The sequence below is a fragment of the Aspergillus caelatus genome (genome assembly GCF_009193585.1).
Source record: "Aspergillus caelatus strain CBS 763.97 unplaced genomic scaffold BDV27scaffold_287, whole genome shotgun sequence".
Classification (NCBI taxonomy): domain Eukaryota; kingdom Fungi; phylum Ascomycota; class Eurotiomycetes; order Eurotiales; family Aspergillaceae; genus Aspergillus; species Aspergillus caelatus.
In genome coordinates this window covers 22343-41223 of record NW_022475550.1, presented here as the reverse complement: position 1 = coordinate 41223, position 18881 = coordinate 22343, and the positions used below count along the sequence as shown (strand labels likewise).

Sequence of the window (18881 nt, the reverse complement as noted above, 5' to 3'; positions counted from 1 at the left end):
TGTGAAAAACCTTTTCGTTCATTATATCTCCTATGTACTGTGGGATTTTGGGTGAGGCGTTCTGGACCAAGATTCTGTCTCACCGGCGAGGCGCCTGCATAGCTAGACATTTCATCAGTTAGGCTCTATCAGGTTAATAGAATTATGATTGATTGATTGATTGGTTGGTTGATTGCGACTTAGCGGATCGCATTGAGAACCTTCAACCGGAGATAACGCATAATTTGCAATCCTAGAGAAGGTTGAATGTTTCAAAGTCGATCCCTTTGCCAAGAGGGTGCAGCACTATTAGTGAAATAGAACAGATAACCAACGTTCGTCGTGACTACTGAACTAAGTCACTCTTCTTTCCTGTCGTAAACAGTATGGGCACAGTAAACTTCTCCTGGGTGGCATACTTGACCAATCATTCCGAGAACCCTAGACTAAAATGGAAAACAGGATTATGTGACTGCATATTTAGCCGCATTGAAAAGATTCTCCATCAATGCCAGGCAATCCAACTTAACATTGAAATGGTCTTGCGTCTGATCCTGAAACCTCTATTTGGAGCCTTTCGTCTATGAGACAAGCAGCAGCGACTAAACATCAAGCGAGATGTACATACTGTGCTATGAGGCTTACTTTAATAATCTGCGGCAGGCGAAATTTGGCTTACAGTCAACCTGCAATTGTATAGTCATGGTTAAAAGTCATAGATTCTTAATTATCTATATACTACAGTAGTAGGGCCCTATAATAGGTGGTATCTTGACTTAAAGGCTACAGTACCTGGAGATAGAATAAGTCCTTTAAACTTAAAGAGCAGTCAAATACTGCAAGACTAAGTTATTTAAAGTGGTAAGTGACTTTGGAAGCGGACTAATCGATTTTCCAGGTATGTGTCTATCATGATATATTTTGCTGTACGTTAGATTCTAACTATTCTGGCGGACTAAATCTAGCTTATAGTCAAACCCATGAATTTTTACTGAAGTTTACCAACAGCAATGCACTATTATATATCTAACTACGTCTATCTATTAATTCACATCATGTTTTCTTTCATGCGCCAATATGAAAAGGGACTTGCAGAAAGTAAGTACCAGGATTTTAATACCGGATTTGCTAAACGACCATGCCTTTACTACTTACTGAAACATAAATTATCTGTAGAGCAGCATTGGAATCTGCAAAGCTTATGTGCACTCATCAGAGACGACTGGCGTCGTTGCGTTTGTCGCTCCACAATTAGAAGCACATTAAAATTTCATAAAGAGGCGCAGATGATAAATTGATAGCAGATTTCTGGCGCGTTGAAGATGGACTTCCTTTCCCGAAAAAAAAATGCGCCGCAGCTATACTATGCCAGCCCATCCTGAGCACAATCTACTGCAATTTACTATAGAGTAGCCACGTTGCGGAAGTTAACAATAGAAGCCGAGCGGAAAGTCTGTACCACTAAATCACAGTTTAGGAACCATGAATGTGTTACGTTACACTTAGTTCTCCCATGAATAATCTTTTCGTGACTAAACCCACAAGGCTCTATACAGAAGATGGACATCATGGTGTCAATAGTCCCTTTTCAGGTTATAATCACTTCCCTGGAGCTACTCCTTTCTATGAGACCATTTTTAATCACACTGCCAATCTAATTTATATACAAATATTGATGGTGTATCATTTCACCTTCGGCTTCTATTCACATACATAGTCTCATCTGATCAGAATACCTATAACCCAGGAAAAACGCCAGAAAGTAGACACCGTTAGTATATATATACCAGGCTCGATGACCGTGTCCCCAATATTCAGCTAGATGTGGGCTCGTAAGTCTGGGGCCGACGCTTGCTAAATGTTCGTTGTACCCCTTCTCTTGAGGCTCGTTCCACAGATCTCCTATGCCAAGTTAGTAAGACAACTCTCTCATTACAAATGACAGTTCCATACCCCTCGTCTCCGCGCAAAATCACTATAAAAGCCGAGCCATAGGTCGCGGGAACGACAGTCCTCTGCGCCTGAGACCGTATCATTGTGACACATCGGTTGGTTTTCTTGTATGATGGGCTTTGGAGCGCGGATCCCCGGCTAAAATAATCTTAGATCAGCCCATCGGAGTGGAACCGGACGGGGAGTTGGTTGGTAAGTATTCCGTTCCTTACCTTGGGCACGGGCCAGTCGGAAAAATGCAGATATTTTGCCTCCTTAAAGACTTGGTCGGGATCCCACATTTCGATATCGTTGCCCAAGTAAGCGGTATGATCATTCGAGCGGAACTCCCCGGTCAACAGACCGTATGGCCGGTGGGGTAGGATAAGGGCGCTGTCGCGGTAAAGGTGATTGACAATTTCCATATCGTACTCGGAGTCGCTCGCTTTCTCGATCGCCTGCATGACTCGGTTGAACTCGAACTCAGACGGCTGAATCAGCATTATATAAGAGCCTAATACGCGGTCGTCGAAGTTGCCCCAATAGGCACGCGGCATGGCAACGGGACACGGGGGTAGAAGGAAAAGTTCATCAACGGACTGCGAACGGGGCCCCTGAATTAGTCTACCTCCCATGAGTTCATCTGCTGAGGATATAGATACCTGTAGGATAGTTGCGTCTGAATCTAAACTAAGAACGCGATCATATTGGGTCTGGTTGAAGGCAAGCAGCTTCGTGTAGCTCTTGGCCCATGTGGCTGGCTATGATCAGTTGCTCGGTTTGGCTTTTCTCGGAGTTGTAAAGCCAGAATCAGGATATACCTTCGTTAGTAGGCTTACTTTGGACGGTGATGGGTACGAGCTGTACACCATATTGGTCCTGGGCCTTGTGGAGCAGTCTTCCTTCCGCAGAACTGTTCTCCAGTTTAAATTCGGATGGAAACATCATCAGTCTGTCCGCCTTGCTGTTCAGGCGGGACAGCGATTCAAAAATCATGACCGAATTACAGAGATAGTCAAGGTTCGTAACATATTGCACATAGGCGTAGCGTGACCAGTCAACAGAACTCGCTGGGTAACTTAGTGAAGGAGGGAAAGGAGAAGAAAATTCAGGTAATGGGTTATCCCGCAAGGTCACCGTTTGAAGCATCAGTAGGCTGGTGACGAAAAAGGTCATAAAGAAAATGATCGCTGAGGTGCGACGGGCCCGCGAGGTGAAAAGCTTCATAGCCGTGATCTGAACGGCAGAACCCATTGATCAAACCAAGTTGCAAACTGCCGATTTGGCAGTTAGGCATCTGAGACCCTTTTTCAATGGGGTTCTGGTTGGATACCAGATCTAATGGAGGACGACAGCTAGACTCAGCAGCCGGTTACGGACCTCTTACCCCATAGCTTAGCATTTCCTTTATTTAATCCGCCCAGATCTATAATTAAATATGCATAGTACGGGTTGTTCATAGGTCATTAGGTTCATTTATCCTTTGTCCGTCAGCAATTGCGTTTTCCTAGACACAAAGAATGAAGTCTGAGAACAAATTTTTCAATCAGCCCCGTCCATACTATCCACAGCCCTTTGAGGTTTGATTTCACCAATCGGAGCCATAACTGTAAGTGTCTGGCGTTCCAGGTGGGGCTCTTCACAGTCGATCGTCGTCCGGCACAACAAGTGCCCTGCTACTATATGGAGTACTCACTAGGCTTGTCGGTCCATGGGCATAGGAGATGTCTGTGTATGGTTCTAAGGGCTGCGCTGCAGCCGAACCCTAGGAATTAACCCATCCCTCGCAGCTATGACCGTTCTCTATAGCATTATGTAGGGTCCGTGCTGATAGAAAACAAAGCTAAATTAAGAACAAAGAATGAATAGATATATAGATAGATTATCGTTGATAATGCAGAGTACCCTAGTTCTAAACCAAGCCTAGTTAATTTCGTAATGGAACGGACTGATCCAGCCCTCAACACGAACCATGGACATGGTCGGTGGTGGATAGCAACTTTCTAGAGTCCGCATTTTCCAGCATTGAAGATAGTTCCTAAGTTTGAGTTCTGAATCCGTTCCATAGGAAAAATGCTAAGTACTTTTGCCTTCACTCAATTGTTATTGGAGCCACTCCATAGATACCATGCAACTGTTGCCACCATATACGTACCAAGGGCATATCGCTAAAGATGGCATTGAAGAGCAAAACCAGGCTTGGCTCCGCTCCCTAAATTACTCCTCATCTCACGAAGAAGTCTTACTATGGTCTAGTCCCAGTGACCGATTCCTGAACTGATGAGCGCCCCCAGGACACCATGAGGCAATGGAAATGGTGTATTATCGCCTGGTTAGTGGAACACCATTTAGTCAGACAAGGCTCAATCCTCCTTCGAAATATTAATGATACATAGCGAAACATACAGATAGCATTTTATAAATCACTGCGTCCCTCTGCGCTGTAACAGGTCCTCAGCCATATCTAACGAATAGTTCCACTCCTTGGCCCCCTCTCCGTAGTCCTCATGATTTTAAGCCCTGTATTCTCCTCGGCATGCTCTACAGGATGGCGTGAACCTGCTAAATGCCTATGAATACTTAGAATTCCTTTGTTCCCCGCTGTTGGCTATTGCACGATGAAACACTATATAATATATGTCTCTCTTCTTCTTTTGAGAAGCCCTGGTTTCATTGCCGCAGGACCCTTGTCCATCCCGTGGTCGGATAAGACGCATGGGCCGGATGGGCCATGTCATGCAGCTACGATCAGTCTAGGCTCGCCCCAGCAAGCAATCGACTTGTATCCCGGGGGCAGTTGAGGTAGTGGAATCCTCCTCTCCACGACCTGTCAGAAAGCTTCCCTCCCTTCCATTTGCTATGCAGATCGAGAGGGAGCGCTGTTCAACAGTGACCTCTGCAGGACCCGGGACAATACACCCATTCGGCTACCTCTTATGAACAGTGATAAGACAATCCAACCAATGGGCCTTGCCAAATGAACTACCCCGTTACGGGAATGCAGTGCGTACGTTCGACGAGGGCAACATTGAAGGCTATTCAATACCAAATTTCTCGCTGAACGCCTTCTCCGATACCTACCAGGTATACCCGGGAGGTAAGGCGTACCAAGTCGAAATGGGGGGGGGTTCTCTCGCTCGGATGTTCTAACATCAATCGGACATTCATGGCAAATCGCAGCATCGAGACAACATTCGTCCCTAGTTATGTCCATGAGCATGATGACATCCGTCTATATTCTAACGGCGTGCACATTGGCTCCGTACCCTTGGGGATTCCAGAATCGCTAGTGTTGGGCGGTTATGGCAAAAACCGGGTGCTGGGTGATGTTTCGACGCAATCATACTCGAGTGGCGACCTCCCTATTGATCTACTAAATCTCAAAATCGGCGTCGTGAGCGGCGACTCCCCCTGGACGTAGATGGATACACTCGGTCTCCTCCACCGGGGCAACACTTCCATCAACTACAGTGTCACGGTTTTCGCAAGCGGTGCCAACCCCTACATATATCTCCCACACATCACCTGTGAAGACATCGCGGCCGAACTCCCCATTACGCACCATCCCGAATATGGTCTTTACTTCTGGAACACCGAGGACAAGCGCTACTCCGACATTGTGAGCGCACCGACCTATCTGGGGTTTACCTTCAGTAAGAACGGGCTCAATAACGCATATATCACCATCAATGTTCCATTTTCACTGCTAAACCTGACGCTGGAGGCACCGCTCGTGAACAAGCCCACTCCATATTTCCCCTGCATGGGCAAGGATAGGAGCTACGTACTGGGCTGAGCGTTCACGCAGGCTGTTTTTGTCGGCGTCAACTTGGGGCCGCATCAGGGCAGCTGGTTCTTGGCGTACGCTCCTGGCCGCAACATCCCCGGTACCACTACAGTGGTAACGAACAACCCCTCAGATAGTACGGTAAGTAGCAGTTCTAATGATTGGGAAAGCAGCTGGAAGGTGGTTTGGAAGGAGCTGCCTACAACATCGGCTTCAATCACGAGCACACCGATACGGTTGGAAGATAGAAGCAGGAGCAGCGGATTTTCTATGGGAGCCAAAACCAGTACTGCCGTTGGAGTAGCGGCAGCAGCAATCTTCGTGATCTGTTGCATTGCTTGACAGTGGCTGCGGGCCGTCGACAGCCTACGCTGGTAGCTGTTCAAAGACAGGGAAGGGATCAGGAGCAGCCTAAGAGGATATATGAGATGGATAACTCTGAGAGGAGTCAGGTGTACGAATTGTCTTAAGTAGATGGTTTTGCTTCAATTTCGTACGTTGGATATATTAGATATTATGATGTGCGGGCGCCGTGAATGGTGTCAAGGTGGATCCTGTTAACTGTACAATACATACTAGACAATATAGACTTGCAAAGGCAGTAGAGTATCCTAGGTATCAGAACCGAAATTGGTACCCTACTATGATAATTTCAGAGGGTTGCTTTCAATAGCATCATCTTTTAGCTGCACATTTGAACCGCCTCCATGCCCATGGCCAAGACGCAGCACAAAAGCAGCCAGATAGAATGGACCATCTATGTATGCCTCACGCTGGTCGGCAAAAGGGAAGCACAGATATCTATCAAAAAGTCCAACGGCTTTGACAAAGGGCTACACAAATGATGGTTTAACACAGTCCATCGTGGTGAAGTAGGTTCGTGGATTCGTAGAACTGAAGTAAGTGCAACCACTGCTACAACCATCCCCAAACTTCACAAGATTGACAGGCGAACCGGGGAAGACGAGACCCATTCCAAATGGTGCAGACCATCCCTGCTAGAGCATTATATTGGGTGATAGGACTACCGAAAAGGGGAGAATTCTAAGCTGGATTTAAGGAGAACTAAAGACATAGGAGAAAAGAGTAAGGATCAGTCTGTTTTGTATTTCTTCTACTATTCAATGAATAAGTGACGCCTTTGTCTCCACTCTCCTACGGACACTCAATAATATCTCTTCTAAATTTAAAAATTATTTTCTATTACTTCTGGAAAAGTTAATTATTAAGACTTTAATACCCCATAGGACTATAGCTCTATTTGTGTATTTTTTATATTATTTAATAGTTTATTCTAAATTCTGATAATGGTTAAAAAAAAAAAAAGGTGTAGACAGTCAGTACTACTGTGGGTGCTTAAGCGCACATATTATCGGAACACGACCGTAGCCAATGATGGATATCTTTGGGCCGTAAAGTGTCCCACCTTCCATCTCGGCGGTACATGTGGGAAATCAAAATTCACGGCAACGTCATATTGCAGGCAACGCTGCATTGGCTACCAGCTGCATGATTTGGAGTTGCATCAGGTACTCATGCATGAACTGTATGTGTGCCAACACTGGTTCCCCGGTCGTCGCTTTCCACTTGGCCTAGTATATGTCTCTTGGAGTGCACGTTCCAATTATAGATCATTGCCATAAATACCTTTTCCATTATTTAGGACAGAACAAGACATTGTACGCATCGTGGACTATCTCCATCTGAGACGACGACGCAATGGCTATGAATCCCGTGGTCGTGAGCCATGAGGAGAAGCGCATCCATGAATTTTATCAGATAGTGTACTTGCTACAATCCCTAGGCGTCCGGAGAGGAGATCGCATCCGGGGAGGACCTTCAGAGAAACAGGAACCCTGCACTGTTGCGAAACATAGGCGGAATGTTGCCGACGCTCTGGCGTACATGGCCGCATATGACAAAAAGCCAGACCGAGTGACTGCTGTAGCGCTTGGCAAGGAAGAGGGCAGATTAGTTGTGTGGATAGCAGCTAATAAGAGGGTGAGAGACAAGGTTAAGGATTTCCTAGCCACGGTGCTTAATTGGCTTGACAAAATTGCCTGTGGTACTGAGTCAGAAAAGGGCGATTTTCTCAATTTCGTCCTCTGGTTCAACCGGGAAGGAGTCAATAAATACTACGAAAATTTTCTTTATTTTTGGGGGTTGTACTACAAACCCCACAAGTCCACAAGTTTGCAAATCCTTGGCCCCAGAGTACAAGAGACACACATGGCTGATGAGTCGAGGATAGGTCACGATGTACTCCAAGAGTTGGACATCTGGATTCGAAGGACATTCTACAGGGGTGACAAGGGTTTACAGCTAGAGGATATGGCGAATCTAGCGAAGGAGTGTCACCAGGCCCGCAAACGGGGCCGTGATGTGTTTGATATGCTGAGAGAAGCTTCAGGTCAGGGTATTATGTCTCCACATGAGTATGAGCAGCTACATAGCCTGCTGTACAAGATAGGGAAGAATGTTACCCTGTGCCGGAAATTGATTGATGCTAGAATGTCGCTCCCGGAGGACTTCAAGCAAGGTACGGTGGTGAAATCAGTTTATGTTCCTCCCCGGCGTCTTAATGGTATCAAACGGAACTATTCCTTTGATAGCATTTCAACTCATATTTTCCAGAGTGAAAGTGAAAAGCAGGCATTTTACGACCATGTCAATAGGTTTTATGATCCTGACGTGGTATCAGAGCAATTGCAGAACTGTGCCAAGTATCAACCCCCAGTGCACGCAGAGATTCAGCTTATCAGCCACTTTGATACACATAACAGCCGGTTACTGGATGAAAGAAATCCATACATTGGCTGTAGTAAGCCTGCTTGTTATCTGTGCTACAAGTATATTACCGATCATCCCAGACAATGGTTCCGCCCCCCCTCGCATCAAAAACTTTACCATCGTTGGAGTCTACCTGAAATTCGAGGGAACGAGAACCGTGAAGAGTTTTTGGCTACTACAGCAGAAGTGCTTCGACACGATCTACGAGAGGAAATTGCAAAGCAGCAAGGGCCGAGATCAGTATATGACGATTCGACAGCAGGGGCCACTACTGCGTATCCTAAGAGAGAGAAACATGTCAGCTCACAGCCGACTTTTGATAGAGCTCAGAGAGGGAGGATAAGGTAAGGAAAGACCCTCGCTGTTCACGAATGGCTCCCATCTAATTAGTTTAAGCTGCGGTCCGTCTGCGAGCACGATCGGTGTAGGAGTGGAAGGAACTGAGAAGCTCGAAGATGATACCGATGGGGGTGTAAGTCTTCTCTAAACTGGGGGGTCATGAAGATTGTGTATCGGCGATCTAATGCCAAGTATATCTGAGGACGTTCTATCCTTTTGCAGGAGATTTTGTATCAATTCAACCACATGCTAAATTTATTTGAGATTGATCTGGAATCCAGCACCCCCTCTCTACGTGTCATGTTTTGGCCATCAAGCATTCCGAACAGAACAGGACAGAAACCCAGATTTAGCCAGATGAAATTTTGCCCTTCCTTCCCTTGAAAACCACCCTTTCTTCATCTTCTTCATCTCCGCTTTCATCCCATCTCTCAGAACCAGGGTATTTATGATGTTCAGTGCCTGATGGGAGTCTGTAGGGATTGAGACAGTCATTGACTTCGCTTGTTAATGGTTCCTGCGATGTCGTGATGGTCTCAATGGAGGGGCTAGATGACTGCGAACTATCATCGTCTGTCAAGTCGTTACTCCCGGAGCAACGCTCTAATATAAATCTCTCAACATCTCTCCGAGCACGTTCCGTGATCTTGCGAAGTATCTTTCTCTGTTCTTCAAAGCGTGCGCTGCTTTCGGCAGCTTGAATGTCAGGCAAGCGCCAGTGGAGGTCAATATCGTTTGGATCGCAGTTTCGGATGTGGTAGTTGCGTCGATGTGACAGATACTGGCTGCAAAGGTAGCAACAGGGCTTGCTAGTTGCGATATATTTATCATAATTGTCCCAATATTGTAGGCGACTTTTCTTGTCGAAAAAGTCCATAACGCGAAGTTCCGGATGGATTAAAGTGTAAACATTTTCTTGGTAGTATTGAAGCCGTGGAATTAGCTTGCTGGGCGCAGGCACGACTTGCATCAGCCTTTGACTGAGTTCCTTGTAGTTGTCAATGCCAGAACTCATCCGGTGGGCAATATCGTCAAGGACTAGCTTCTTTTTGACTAGGGGGATCTTCATGCGGTCCACAGGAGGTACGTGGCAGACCTGAGTTTCCCTCTGAAGATCCTCTCGTATGAAAATTGCTGACCTGAGCAGCAGCTCACACATTTCCATAGGCATAGCTAAATCTAGCAGCTGTCGATGGAACTCTTCAAACGTTTCTGCGGATTGTTCGCTTTGGCAAATGAAACGCTTGAATATGTCGAACTTCCCATCGCGGGATGCAGTAAAGCACTTGTGGACCAAAGCGGGCATATCTGTTTCGCGCAGCGCCATCCCATCATTACTGACAAAGTTTTGCTTGAACCAAGCTGGAAAGTCACTGCTACAAGCTGGACTGCCTGTAGACTTTACATTAGCCACGGATCCCAGATCACAGGGCAACCATTCTCATACCTTCTGGGTCGTTAGACCAAGCAGCCATTATGGGTATGCAAACCGGCGCAATATGGTCGAAGATCCTGTGATACACCGCGAAGCTGTTGTCACGTTGCCATTTCATCACATAGTTTGAGATATTGCAAATCTCTGCATCCAATGTCGTCGCATTTAAGTCTGCATCCAGAGCTTGTTTGACCATTTCCAGCAACGCGTCCAGAAACCGAACAACCGGGTTACTGACGTCCAGATCTCCCGCGACAGCAATAATCACACTCTCCTGATCGCATCCCGCTGTGATGGCTAAATGCCATTCCTGTTTAAACGCTGCTAATCGAACAAGCGCATTGAGGAAGTCGCGGCGGCGCTGTGAGATTCCACTCATCCCACCAGCATCATCCACTTCGCTGAGTTTATGCTCTGGGATTTGTTCCCGCAGCGCGCATAGCAACGAAAGAGGCTCATAGAGCCGTCGAAGCTCTTTCGGTTTATGACTGACATAGTACGAAAAGGGGGAATGTTGCCTCATGTTTGGTCACGGTCTTAAGTCTTAGAATGAATATATTCGAGACTCGACAAACGTTTTACGTGTGGCTTTATAAGTGTTCCCTGAACTCCCAGTGAGTAGCACTTCCTGCTAAAGATGCTTAACACACTCGTCTACGGCCTGCTTCGGTGATTAGATCGGGTCAAATCCATATGCGAGAATCGAATGAAATCAGCTTCCCAAGAATCCTGCCACGTGTTGACACTTCCCTAACAAGCAACCCACAAAGCAGCGAGCAACCTATCCAAACCTAACTATATTATGTGGAATTTGTCTGGAATGCATGCATGCTACTGCGCCTGATCTTTGCGTATAAAATGGATTAGTTGAATTACCAGACCCTTTAGGCAAAAACACCTAACAACCAGTCCGTATTTCCTACCAAGTTTGATGAGGCTTCAAACTCTGGTTGATACATATTTATCCGCGCAAGTCTTGACTTTTGAGGACATGATTCGTCACTTCTGGCTATAGACTATATGTTTAGGATGTCCCCATTGTGCTCTAAGAATGCCAAACGCATATGAGTGGACGTGAATACGAACACACTTATCCCAGCTGAAGCTGAAGTGACTCACAGTGGAGATTCACTCTTCCCAAGCGCTATTTTATGCATGCCTTTCTCAACCTTTGTAGTGAATGAACCCGCACTTGCATCATGTATGGTTTACACTCGTTGATGACAGGCCATCTGCAACTGATGAACTTGCATGACTCGCTGAGCCACTAGCCCACTGGGTATACTTCAGCTCACTCATGCTCTTAGGATGTGTGAAGGTAATTCATGGTTAGTCAACGCCGATAATGACAACCAAAATAATATGTCGGAACTGGCCCGAACTAAGTCGATGGGGCCATTACACTTACATTACGGTATGAACTGAAGCTACCCGATATATTGACTGTCTGGTAACTCGCCTGTTGGTGCCTCAAAAGCGTTATAGGTTATAGTCGCTCCCCACATTGGCGCTAGGTGACTAGTGTGGATGATGTGGTACTTAGGCAGCAATCCACATACGATACGCATACCTGAGGCACAGGGCTCTACTTGCGTATCTGTCGTGTGGTGGTTGGAAAGGCTGCGAGTCTGTCCGTCGGGAACTACCAGGTCCTGCCACAAGCCACTCAATTTACCGTTACGTTAGCGTATGTCCTGGCCACTGGAGTCCGAGGGGCTGTAAGATGCCATATGTCATACACAGTATGAATTCTAATAATATAATACGCTGCCTGTGATAACGTACTGTCGATCATTGAAAGTCATGCTCGGGCCTCTTAACGCACGTTGGCGCTGGGGCTGCGTAGCATTCGTACCTCGATTTTAATATTCTACTGTCAAGCTACCTGAGCCCCTTTGGAATGATTTTTAAATATTCTAACTTTTTTGGGCCTTCGAGAGGGCAGGACTGTCCTGCTTTGCTACTGGGGAACCGTAATGGAGGGTTGATGTGCTTATCTAGCTCAGATGTAATGCGCAGCAGAGCCCACGGGGAATGAATGGTTGTCGCCCCGCACCTCTAATGAAGGGACAAGTACAGGCAAGGCGAGGTGTACAGCCTTGCAGGCTATTATTTCGTTCGGCAGCCAACGAGAGACAGTTGAAGTTGCTTTCTATACACTGCCAATAAGACACATGGTTGTGCTTAGCCAAGAGTGCGCGTTTTTATGCTCGACCCAAACCAGTAGTCATGCTTCATGAGAGTGTATCCTTACTATCAGCGAAGTAGTAAAGCACTATGTCAGTCATATTAGGCAACCCTTCGGCCAGCTGGGTGACAATCGGCGGTCCGAGCGCTGGCAAGCGGATGCCAGTTTGAAATCGTGCTTGTGATTGACCATTGGGTGCCCTCGATAAGCCGGATCCTAGCCTAGCGAGCTAAACACTTGCGAGTCATGGCCAGTACACGCATACTCTTGGCACTACTGTACTGCGGGGCGCAAAAGGAAAATATGCATAAGCCAACCGGGAGGCATTCTTTCTTGGTTAATTAATGGTGTATTGAACAAGTATGCTCTACATGACGAGAAGGCTCTCCCAGAGTTGAGAAATCCAGACTTATAAAAGGTGTGCCTTTGCTGGAAACCATTGTCACAACAGAATAACATAGCAACATACTATTCTGCCCACCGACCGCTCTTCAAAATGTCTCCTGCGCTGCATCGGACCGACGACTGCTATACTATTACTGGTAAGCTATAGACTATTCTTATTAGAAGTTATAGTGACTGATTGGCACCTAGACTTCGAGATTGGCAAGCGGCTCTTCACGACTCACATGGCTCTACAGTTAGTCGAGGCCTCACCTGAAGGCAGAGAAAGTGCCGATCTGGTGGGTTTCACCCAACTAGTAAAGAGTGACCTACTCAAGCCAGAAATGACTAACAATGCTCTAGACCCAGTTAGACTCCCTAATCACTGCGTACGACTTCGAAGAAGCTATTGCCGCGTTGGTAAAAGCTGGCTTGGATGTTCCCCGGGCGGAACTGGTTTGCGATGAAACCTATCAGGACATCCTTTATAAAATCATCGGGCGTAGCAGACTGGGTGACACGCACTTAAAAGAATCCTTTCCCAAATTGATGGCGGCACTACCGTTGCTGGGTTCACCGACTGGTGGGGTAGACCTCATGGTCGATAACCTCACTCAAGGGGTACAGAATGGGTTTATCACGAGTCCCCAGGACGCAGAGGCTGACATTTGGATGTATACCTGCCGCCTGTGGGAGGATGCTCAAAACAGGGGAGTGGGGGCACCCAAGGTAGTGGAAACACGCATTAGCAACATCCCACCAAAGTTCCGTGTCACCATTCAGTACCGTGGAGTGGAAGCCTTTGGTGAGGGTAGAAACAAGAAAGTAGCGCGCCATATTGCCGCCAAAGGTGCTTGTGGGAAACTCAACATTCGGCTAGGCTAGCCTGGTGAGTTTACAGTCGTGGAAAGTGTGTCTGTCTGTGACCCCGTTGTTCATGAAAATGCAGCAGTAGTTAGTTGGTATAATCTAAGGCTCAATTGCCTCATAAAACGATTGGTAGACTATTGGTTTCGAACCATGTGGGCGTTTTTCAGAACTGCCTTCTAAAGGTCCGTACGCCCAATGCACACATAGCCCTAGCCCGGCTAGAAGCCTCAGAGCTTTCAGGTGCTTGGAATTTCACATTACCCTTGTGAGGAATGTCAATAGATCCTCAGCATTGCCTCCTCAATAGCATTTGAATCTTGGGTTTGTACAAGACAATAGGTCAGATTACACTTAATACCGACAGATACCAACTACGAAATTTGCAACCTATAATACATATCAAGAGACAAATATAGATCCAAGTCTGATTCCATTCATGGTACTTGAGTGTTTCTTGGAATGAGCAATGTGTAGGAGATGGACGTTCACATCTGCTGGTTGAATAAGTACACTATGGTGTCTTTGATATTCCACAACAAACTTCTGAAAGTAATCAATAGTTACGCTATATTTTATTAGCATGCGCCGCCTTTCCTTCTTGTCTATCCTGCCGAGAATTCTGAGCTTGTGTAGCAGGTGGGTCTTTGGGATGGTCGGTCACCACATCGTGCGATATGAAATGCTCAAGAAGTGGCAGAATTCCTAGTTTCTCGGCTAGAGCCTCACATTCCTGCAAGCTAGCGGAAGAGTCGACATATATCGCACCAAAAACACTTTGGACAATGTCAGAGAGTACTTTGATATCCCTAAAGACACTTAAGCGTGCCCAGGGATATATTCGTTTTTCCCACAGGTCCCCCTTGATGATGTGTAGGTGACTAGTGAAATTTTGCGTAAGGCCAGATAGCTTGCCAGAGAGTGTCTCGCTTTGTGAGCGTATAAAATTATAAACAGCCACTCGGTGACTACTCCGGATGACACCCGGGATGCCCTTACTATCAACCTCGATAGTATCGTGCTCCTTCTCCCGATAGAATGTGAGACAGACAAAGGCGAGAAACATATTGTTGGTCACAGCCGATTTCAAAGAGTGCAGTCTTTTAGAGCCCATCAATCTATCGTGTCGATGTAAGTACGTGACAACTAGCATGTCGATGACCGCAACTCCAAGAAACGACAGACGCCGATAGGATGTTGTCCCGTAGAGCCCTACACAGGAAGGGTGTGTCATTGATTCTATTGCCAGACTCTTATCAGAAAAGGTGTATCCAAGCAGATCTTCTAGATCTGCGATGGTTGTTGCACCCAAGGTCTTGGGTGGCCGAGACTTGGAATATGTGCCATCATGGAGAGATATTGTGGTCCAAATCTTGATCTTAGGGATCATTGCTGCTACGCATATGATAGCTTGATCCAATCCGTTGTCTAGGAAGGCAGCGCCTACCAAGGCCTTGGCCATATCAGCAACAGTAGCGGCACCAACATGTCTCTGCCTAGCTTGAGTACTCTTTGACAATGTTTTTAGCACGAAAGCTGGCCGCCACCGTTTTCCGTTAAACCGTGTGGTCAAGAGATAGTGCCCAAAGCCAGAATGACACACAGCCGCTGCAAGCCCTGCATCGGACACAATGGAATCCTTCATGCCGGTTAAAAGGCCCTCGTGCCACAAAGTATGGTGCAAAAATAGCTGTCTCGTTATGAGAAACTTTGCGATCACATCCCCGATAAACGCCATAGAGCGAAACTCGGACCGATGCACTGTATCGGCCGGGCTGATAGCAATGGATAGCAAGTCCATTCGTTCAAAAGGGGCTGCTTGGGGGCCTGAAAAGATTTCTTGCTTTAATTTTTCCGCGATTAGATATACGCCAATCCGGTGAATTATGCTTGGAGCCAACAAAGCAGCTTCGGCATAGACGGACGGAAGTCGATCGACCAAATAATCTTCAGCTGCCAACTCGTCCAGCTCCTGTTCAACGAGAATTGTGGATTTATGCTTCTCTGTCCGTGTAGCTGTTACCGTCTTTGGATTATGGAGAAAGTTGCGGCGTCTGGTCAAGCGATGTATCTTGCCTCTGATTGCTAGGCTGCCCGCATCGCTATGAGGGCCCCGGCACACGTGCTCTTCTAGATCTTCAATAAAAAGGGGACGACAGGCCTCGGTGACATGGCGCAAGAGGCCAAGCGAACCAGGCAGAGCTCGGCGTTTCTGTAAGCACGCAGCGAGGCTCGTCCTTCCGGAATGACTCTCAAGAAATTCAGACATCGCAACGTTATCCCTATCTGGGACAAGGATATGAACGTAGTCGATGTTTGTTTGAGCTTCGTGGCCTCCATATACGGACTGTAGAATTAAATGTGTCACATGTTGACATATTGAGATATCCGTGGTAATTGCTCTACCCGAGCTGACAACTGCCGTATACTCCGTGTCGGAATCCACAAATAACGGAATACAAACTTCTATCCTCAGTGGGACTGAGAGAATCATAAAGAGTTTAATGTCCTCTTTCTGTGGTCGTACAATGCGAAGTTCGTGGCAAAAGAGCTCCCGTCCAAGAGACCAAAGCAAAGCAGCATCATGCCAAGGGTCTAGCTGCTCAGGGATCAGGTAGTGCGACCTTGGTACTGGTCCTTTTTCAAGAATGTCTGACAGTCGCAAGGGGAGAAGGTACTCATTGACGAGTCCGGCATGGTACAGGGCCTTGTATGCTTGGAGGGCTGCATCTTCCTTTGCCCACCTTTTCCTTGTCCATTTCTTGTGACTCTCAAATGTGTGAAGGGATGGATCAAGGTTGCTCGGCAGTCTGACAATTGCCTGTACCTGGCCGCACTCGTCGGTCTCGCAGCTAAATACAGGGCTATTACTCACACATGGCTGAGCTGGTAGTTCCGAGCAGAACCTATACAGGTGGCTAATGGCATTTCCCATGGTCATTTGAGCACTATATGGTCAGATCAACAGGCGCAGATTAGAGGGAGAAGCACACACCCTGTAGAAGTACTGAAAGCCAATGAGCCTGTCAGCTGTTCATCGTTTTTCAAGTCATCTGGTAGTACTGTTCTTTCCTCATCCTGAAGCCTTCTGAGCAGCTCACTTTCCCGAAGTTGCACTGATTTCACATCATTTAAATCCTCTTCATTCTGAAGGATAATGATAAATTTGGACTGCTGTCTTCGTGCGCGCCCACGTCGCTGAATGAACGACTTTAAATTCAAGGAACAGTTGAAGTTCAGGACTGTGTTGCATGCTGGTATATCTATTCCTTCCTCTAGGGCGTCGGTCGTTATGATCAGGTCTATCAATCCATCCTGAAACTTCTCGAGCGTTTCCATTTGGCTTCTAATATCGTGAACATCCCCGAGCTTGGTTTGTCTTCTGTAAATCTGAGACATACCCACAAATGTCCCACAACGGAAGCGTTCGCGTGTTCCTGCGTAATTTTCGATGAGCCATTTCAATGCAAGTACGGTTGCTCGTTGTGAGACAAATATCAACGCACGGAATCCTTTCCTATGTTCCTCGATGAGAGAATCAAGCAAACATTGACTCATAGGCGAGATATTATCAGGGTGAGCCAGCCCGCCGTATTGGTCTATATTGCCTAGTTCACAAAGCATTTCCATGACGTATTCTTTTTCAAGGCTTGGAGTGTTTGTTTTTTCGGCGTTCCTTCGCATGTCTTTTTTGAACTCATGGATTGAAGTTAGAATGTAGTTCGTAGCGGTCCAAGGTCCCAGTTCCCAGTTTATTGCTTCCGCTTGGTTGACAAAGCGACTAAGTTGCTTTTTTGCCTTTGTCAAACCTCTCCTTTGTTCATGACGTGATTCTAGAAGCTCGTGTAGCTTTTCTAGTATCCGTAACCCGTTTGGACTTATCCGTGAGCGACAGATTGATACTCGTGGCACAATCAATGGTTGGTTCGTAAAGCGTAACAGCTGCGCATAGAACTGGCGCGGCATTCTGCATGAGCTGTGTAGCCTTTTTTCGATGTCCCTTTTGTATCTTTGTCAGGCCTTGATCTCGATCCTGCTGATCAATGGTAGATGTATACATACTCTAAGGTAGAAAGATCTGACAAGATCGGAGATGCAGTGAGACCCAATATGGTTGGTTTCTGTTGATCCGGGACCTGTGATTGACTATGATAGTACTCGCTCATTATTTTACTGGCAGGATGGTTGTCGGTGCAATGATGAGCTGGTTGGTCTGTCAGCTATGGCATCACATAGGGCGCACTGTCTTTCTCTCTCCAGAACTTGCCTTCATCAAAGATAATCAAAGATAAACGGGCCATAGTTATAAATTTATGAACCAGCGCATCATACAGAACCTGATAGGTCGAGATTGCAATCTTCACATTGGCCAGGGCAACGTTCCACGTTTCAACAGTATCCCAATGATCGACGTTATCGTTACTAGTAAATGACCTACACCACATGGGAGGGAAATGGGCAGCCATAGTACGAACATGCTGTTTGCATAACGCGACTGTTGGGCATAAGAACCAGATAAGCTGCTGGTGGTTAGTTATACTATGTATATAGCGGATACGAACTACTTGCCTTGTCTGAGCTTCCCCGGTCTATCTCTGCGAGGATGCGGTGTACAGCACTTGGTCAAGCTTCAGCACCTAAAACTCAACGAAAAACGGAGATGTGCCTTACATTTGCGTTTTCCCGGTTCCTGTGGGCATCTTTGATACTATATTATTTCTTTTTTCTACCTGGGATTCTGGACCTAGAGAACAAAACAAGAGTGACCCTACTCACCACTACAATCAAATTTCCTTCTAAACTCTTATTCACCATTTCCACTTGATAGTCCCTGATTTGAAATTGCTTGTCATCTACATCGCGTGGGATGTAGCCCTGGGTATCATGCAGATTTGATGCCATGTCGGAATTTGTAACAGACTGTATCGGTAGTCGTGAGAGATGATTCCAACGACTGCCATCACGGCACCGTGCCCATGTATTCATATATGATGCAATTGGTCTCATAGGGAGCAATACCTGTAGACAGCCATACCATCCAGAACGCTCTATGTCACGCGTGGAAGTTAGCTATGCATTTGCTGCCCGAAATCCATTTTACTAGAGTGGACTGATATTGGTTGCCTCGCTTTGAACACGTAGCCAGCATGAAGTCAGGCTGCGATGTTCAGCCTTGCATC

The 18881-nt window shown here is 46.5% G+C and overlaps 6 protein-coding genes across 6 annotated transcripts; 3 read left to right on the top strand and 3 right to left on the bottom strand.

Annotated features, from left to right (window-relative positions):
* Positions 1-1833: 1833 nt before the first annotated feature.
* Positions 1834-3165, bottom strand: BDV27DRAFT_163005 (nucleotide-diphospho-sugar transferase; the record flags this gene model as incomplete). Its single annotated transcript, XM_032073478.1, has 4 exons — positions 1834-1881; positions 1933-2070; positions 2145-2668; positions 2733-3165. 4 exons carry the CDS (start codon positions 3163-3165, stop codon positions 1834-1836), a joined length of 1143 nt encoding a protein of 380 aa, XP_031922149.1.
* Positions 3166-4529: 1364 nt separating this feature from the next.
* Positions 4530-6040, top strand: BDV27DRAFT_149917 (uncharacterized protein; the record flags this gene model as incomplete). Its single annotated transcript, XM_032071145.1, has 6 exons — positions 4530-4707; positions 4856-5015; positions 5092-5302; positions 5333-5644; positions 5720-5839; positions 5879-6040. 6 exons carry the CDS (start codon positions 4530-4532, stop codon positions 6038-6040), a joined length of 1143 nt encoding a protein of 380 aa, XP_031922148.1.
* Positions 6041-7417: 1377 nt separating this feature from the next.
* BDV27DRAFT_168838 (nucleic acid/nucleotide deaminase domain-containing protein) lies at positions 7418-8975 on the top strand (the record flags this gene model as incomplete). The annotated part of the gene is made up of 2 exons (XM_032074879.1): positions 7418-8763; positions 8879-8975. The coding sequence occupies 2 exons, from the start codon at positions 7418-7420 to the stop codon at positions 8973-8975; spliced, it is 1443 nt and encodes a 480-aa protein (XP_031922147.1).
* Positions 8976-9176: 201 nt separating this feature from the next.
* On the bottom strand, positions 9177-10785 carry BDV27DRAFT_149915 (nucleic acid/nucleotide deaminase domain-containing protein; the record flags this gene model as incomplete). Its single annotated transcript, XM_032071144.1, has 2 exons — positions 9177-9865; positions 10275-10785. 2 exons carry the CDS (start codon positions 10783-10785, stop codon positions 9177-9179), a joined length of 1200 nt encoding a protein of 399 aa, XP_031922146.1.
* A 2138-nt stretch (positions 10786-12923) lies between these two features.
* On the top strand, positions 12924-13719 carry BDV27DRAFT_168836 (double-stranded RNA binding motif domain-containing protein; the record flags this gene model as incomplete). Its single annotated transcript, XM_032074878.1, has 3 exons — positions 12924-12992; positions 13045-13133; positions 13198-13719. The coding sequence occupies exons 1-3, from the start codon at positions 12947-12949 to the stop codon at positions 13717-13719; spliced, it is 657 nt and encodes a 218-aa protein (XP_031922145.1). The 5' UTR covers positions 12924-12946.
* Positions 13720-14269: 550 nt separating this feature from the next.
* BDV27DRAFT_168835 (uncharacterized protein) lies at positions 14270-17040 on the bottom strand (the record flags this gene model as incomplete). The annotated part of the gene is made up of 2 exons (XM_032074877.1): positions 14270-16649; positions 16697-17040. 2 exons carry the CDS (start codon positions 17038-17040, stop codon positions 14270-14272), a joined length of 2724 nt encoding a protein of 907 aa, XP_031922144.1.
* Positions 17041-18881: the final 1841 nt, after the last annotated feature.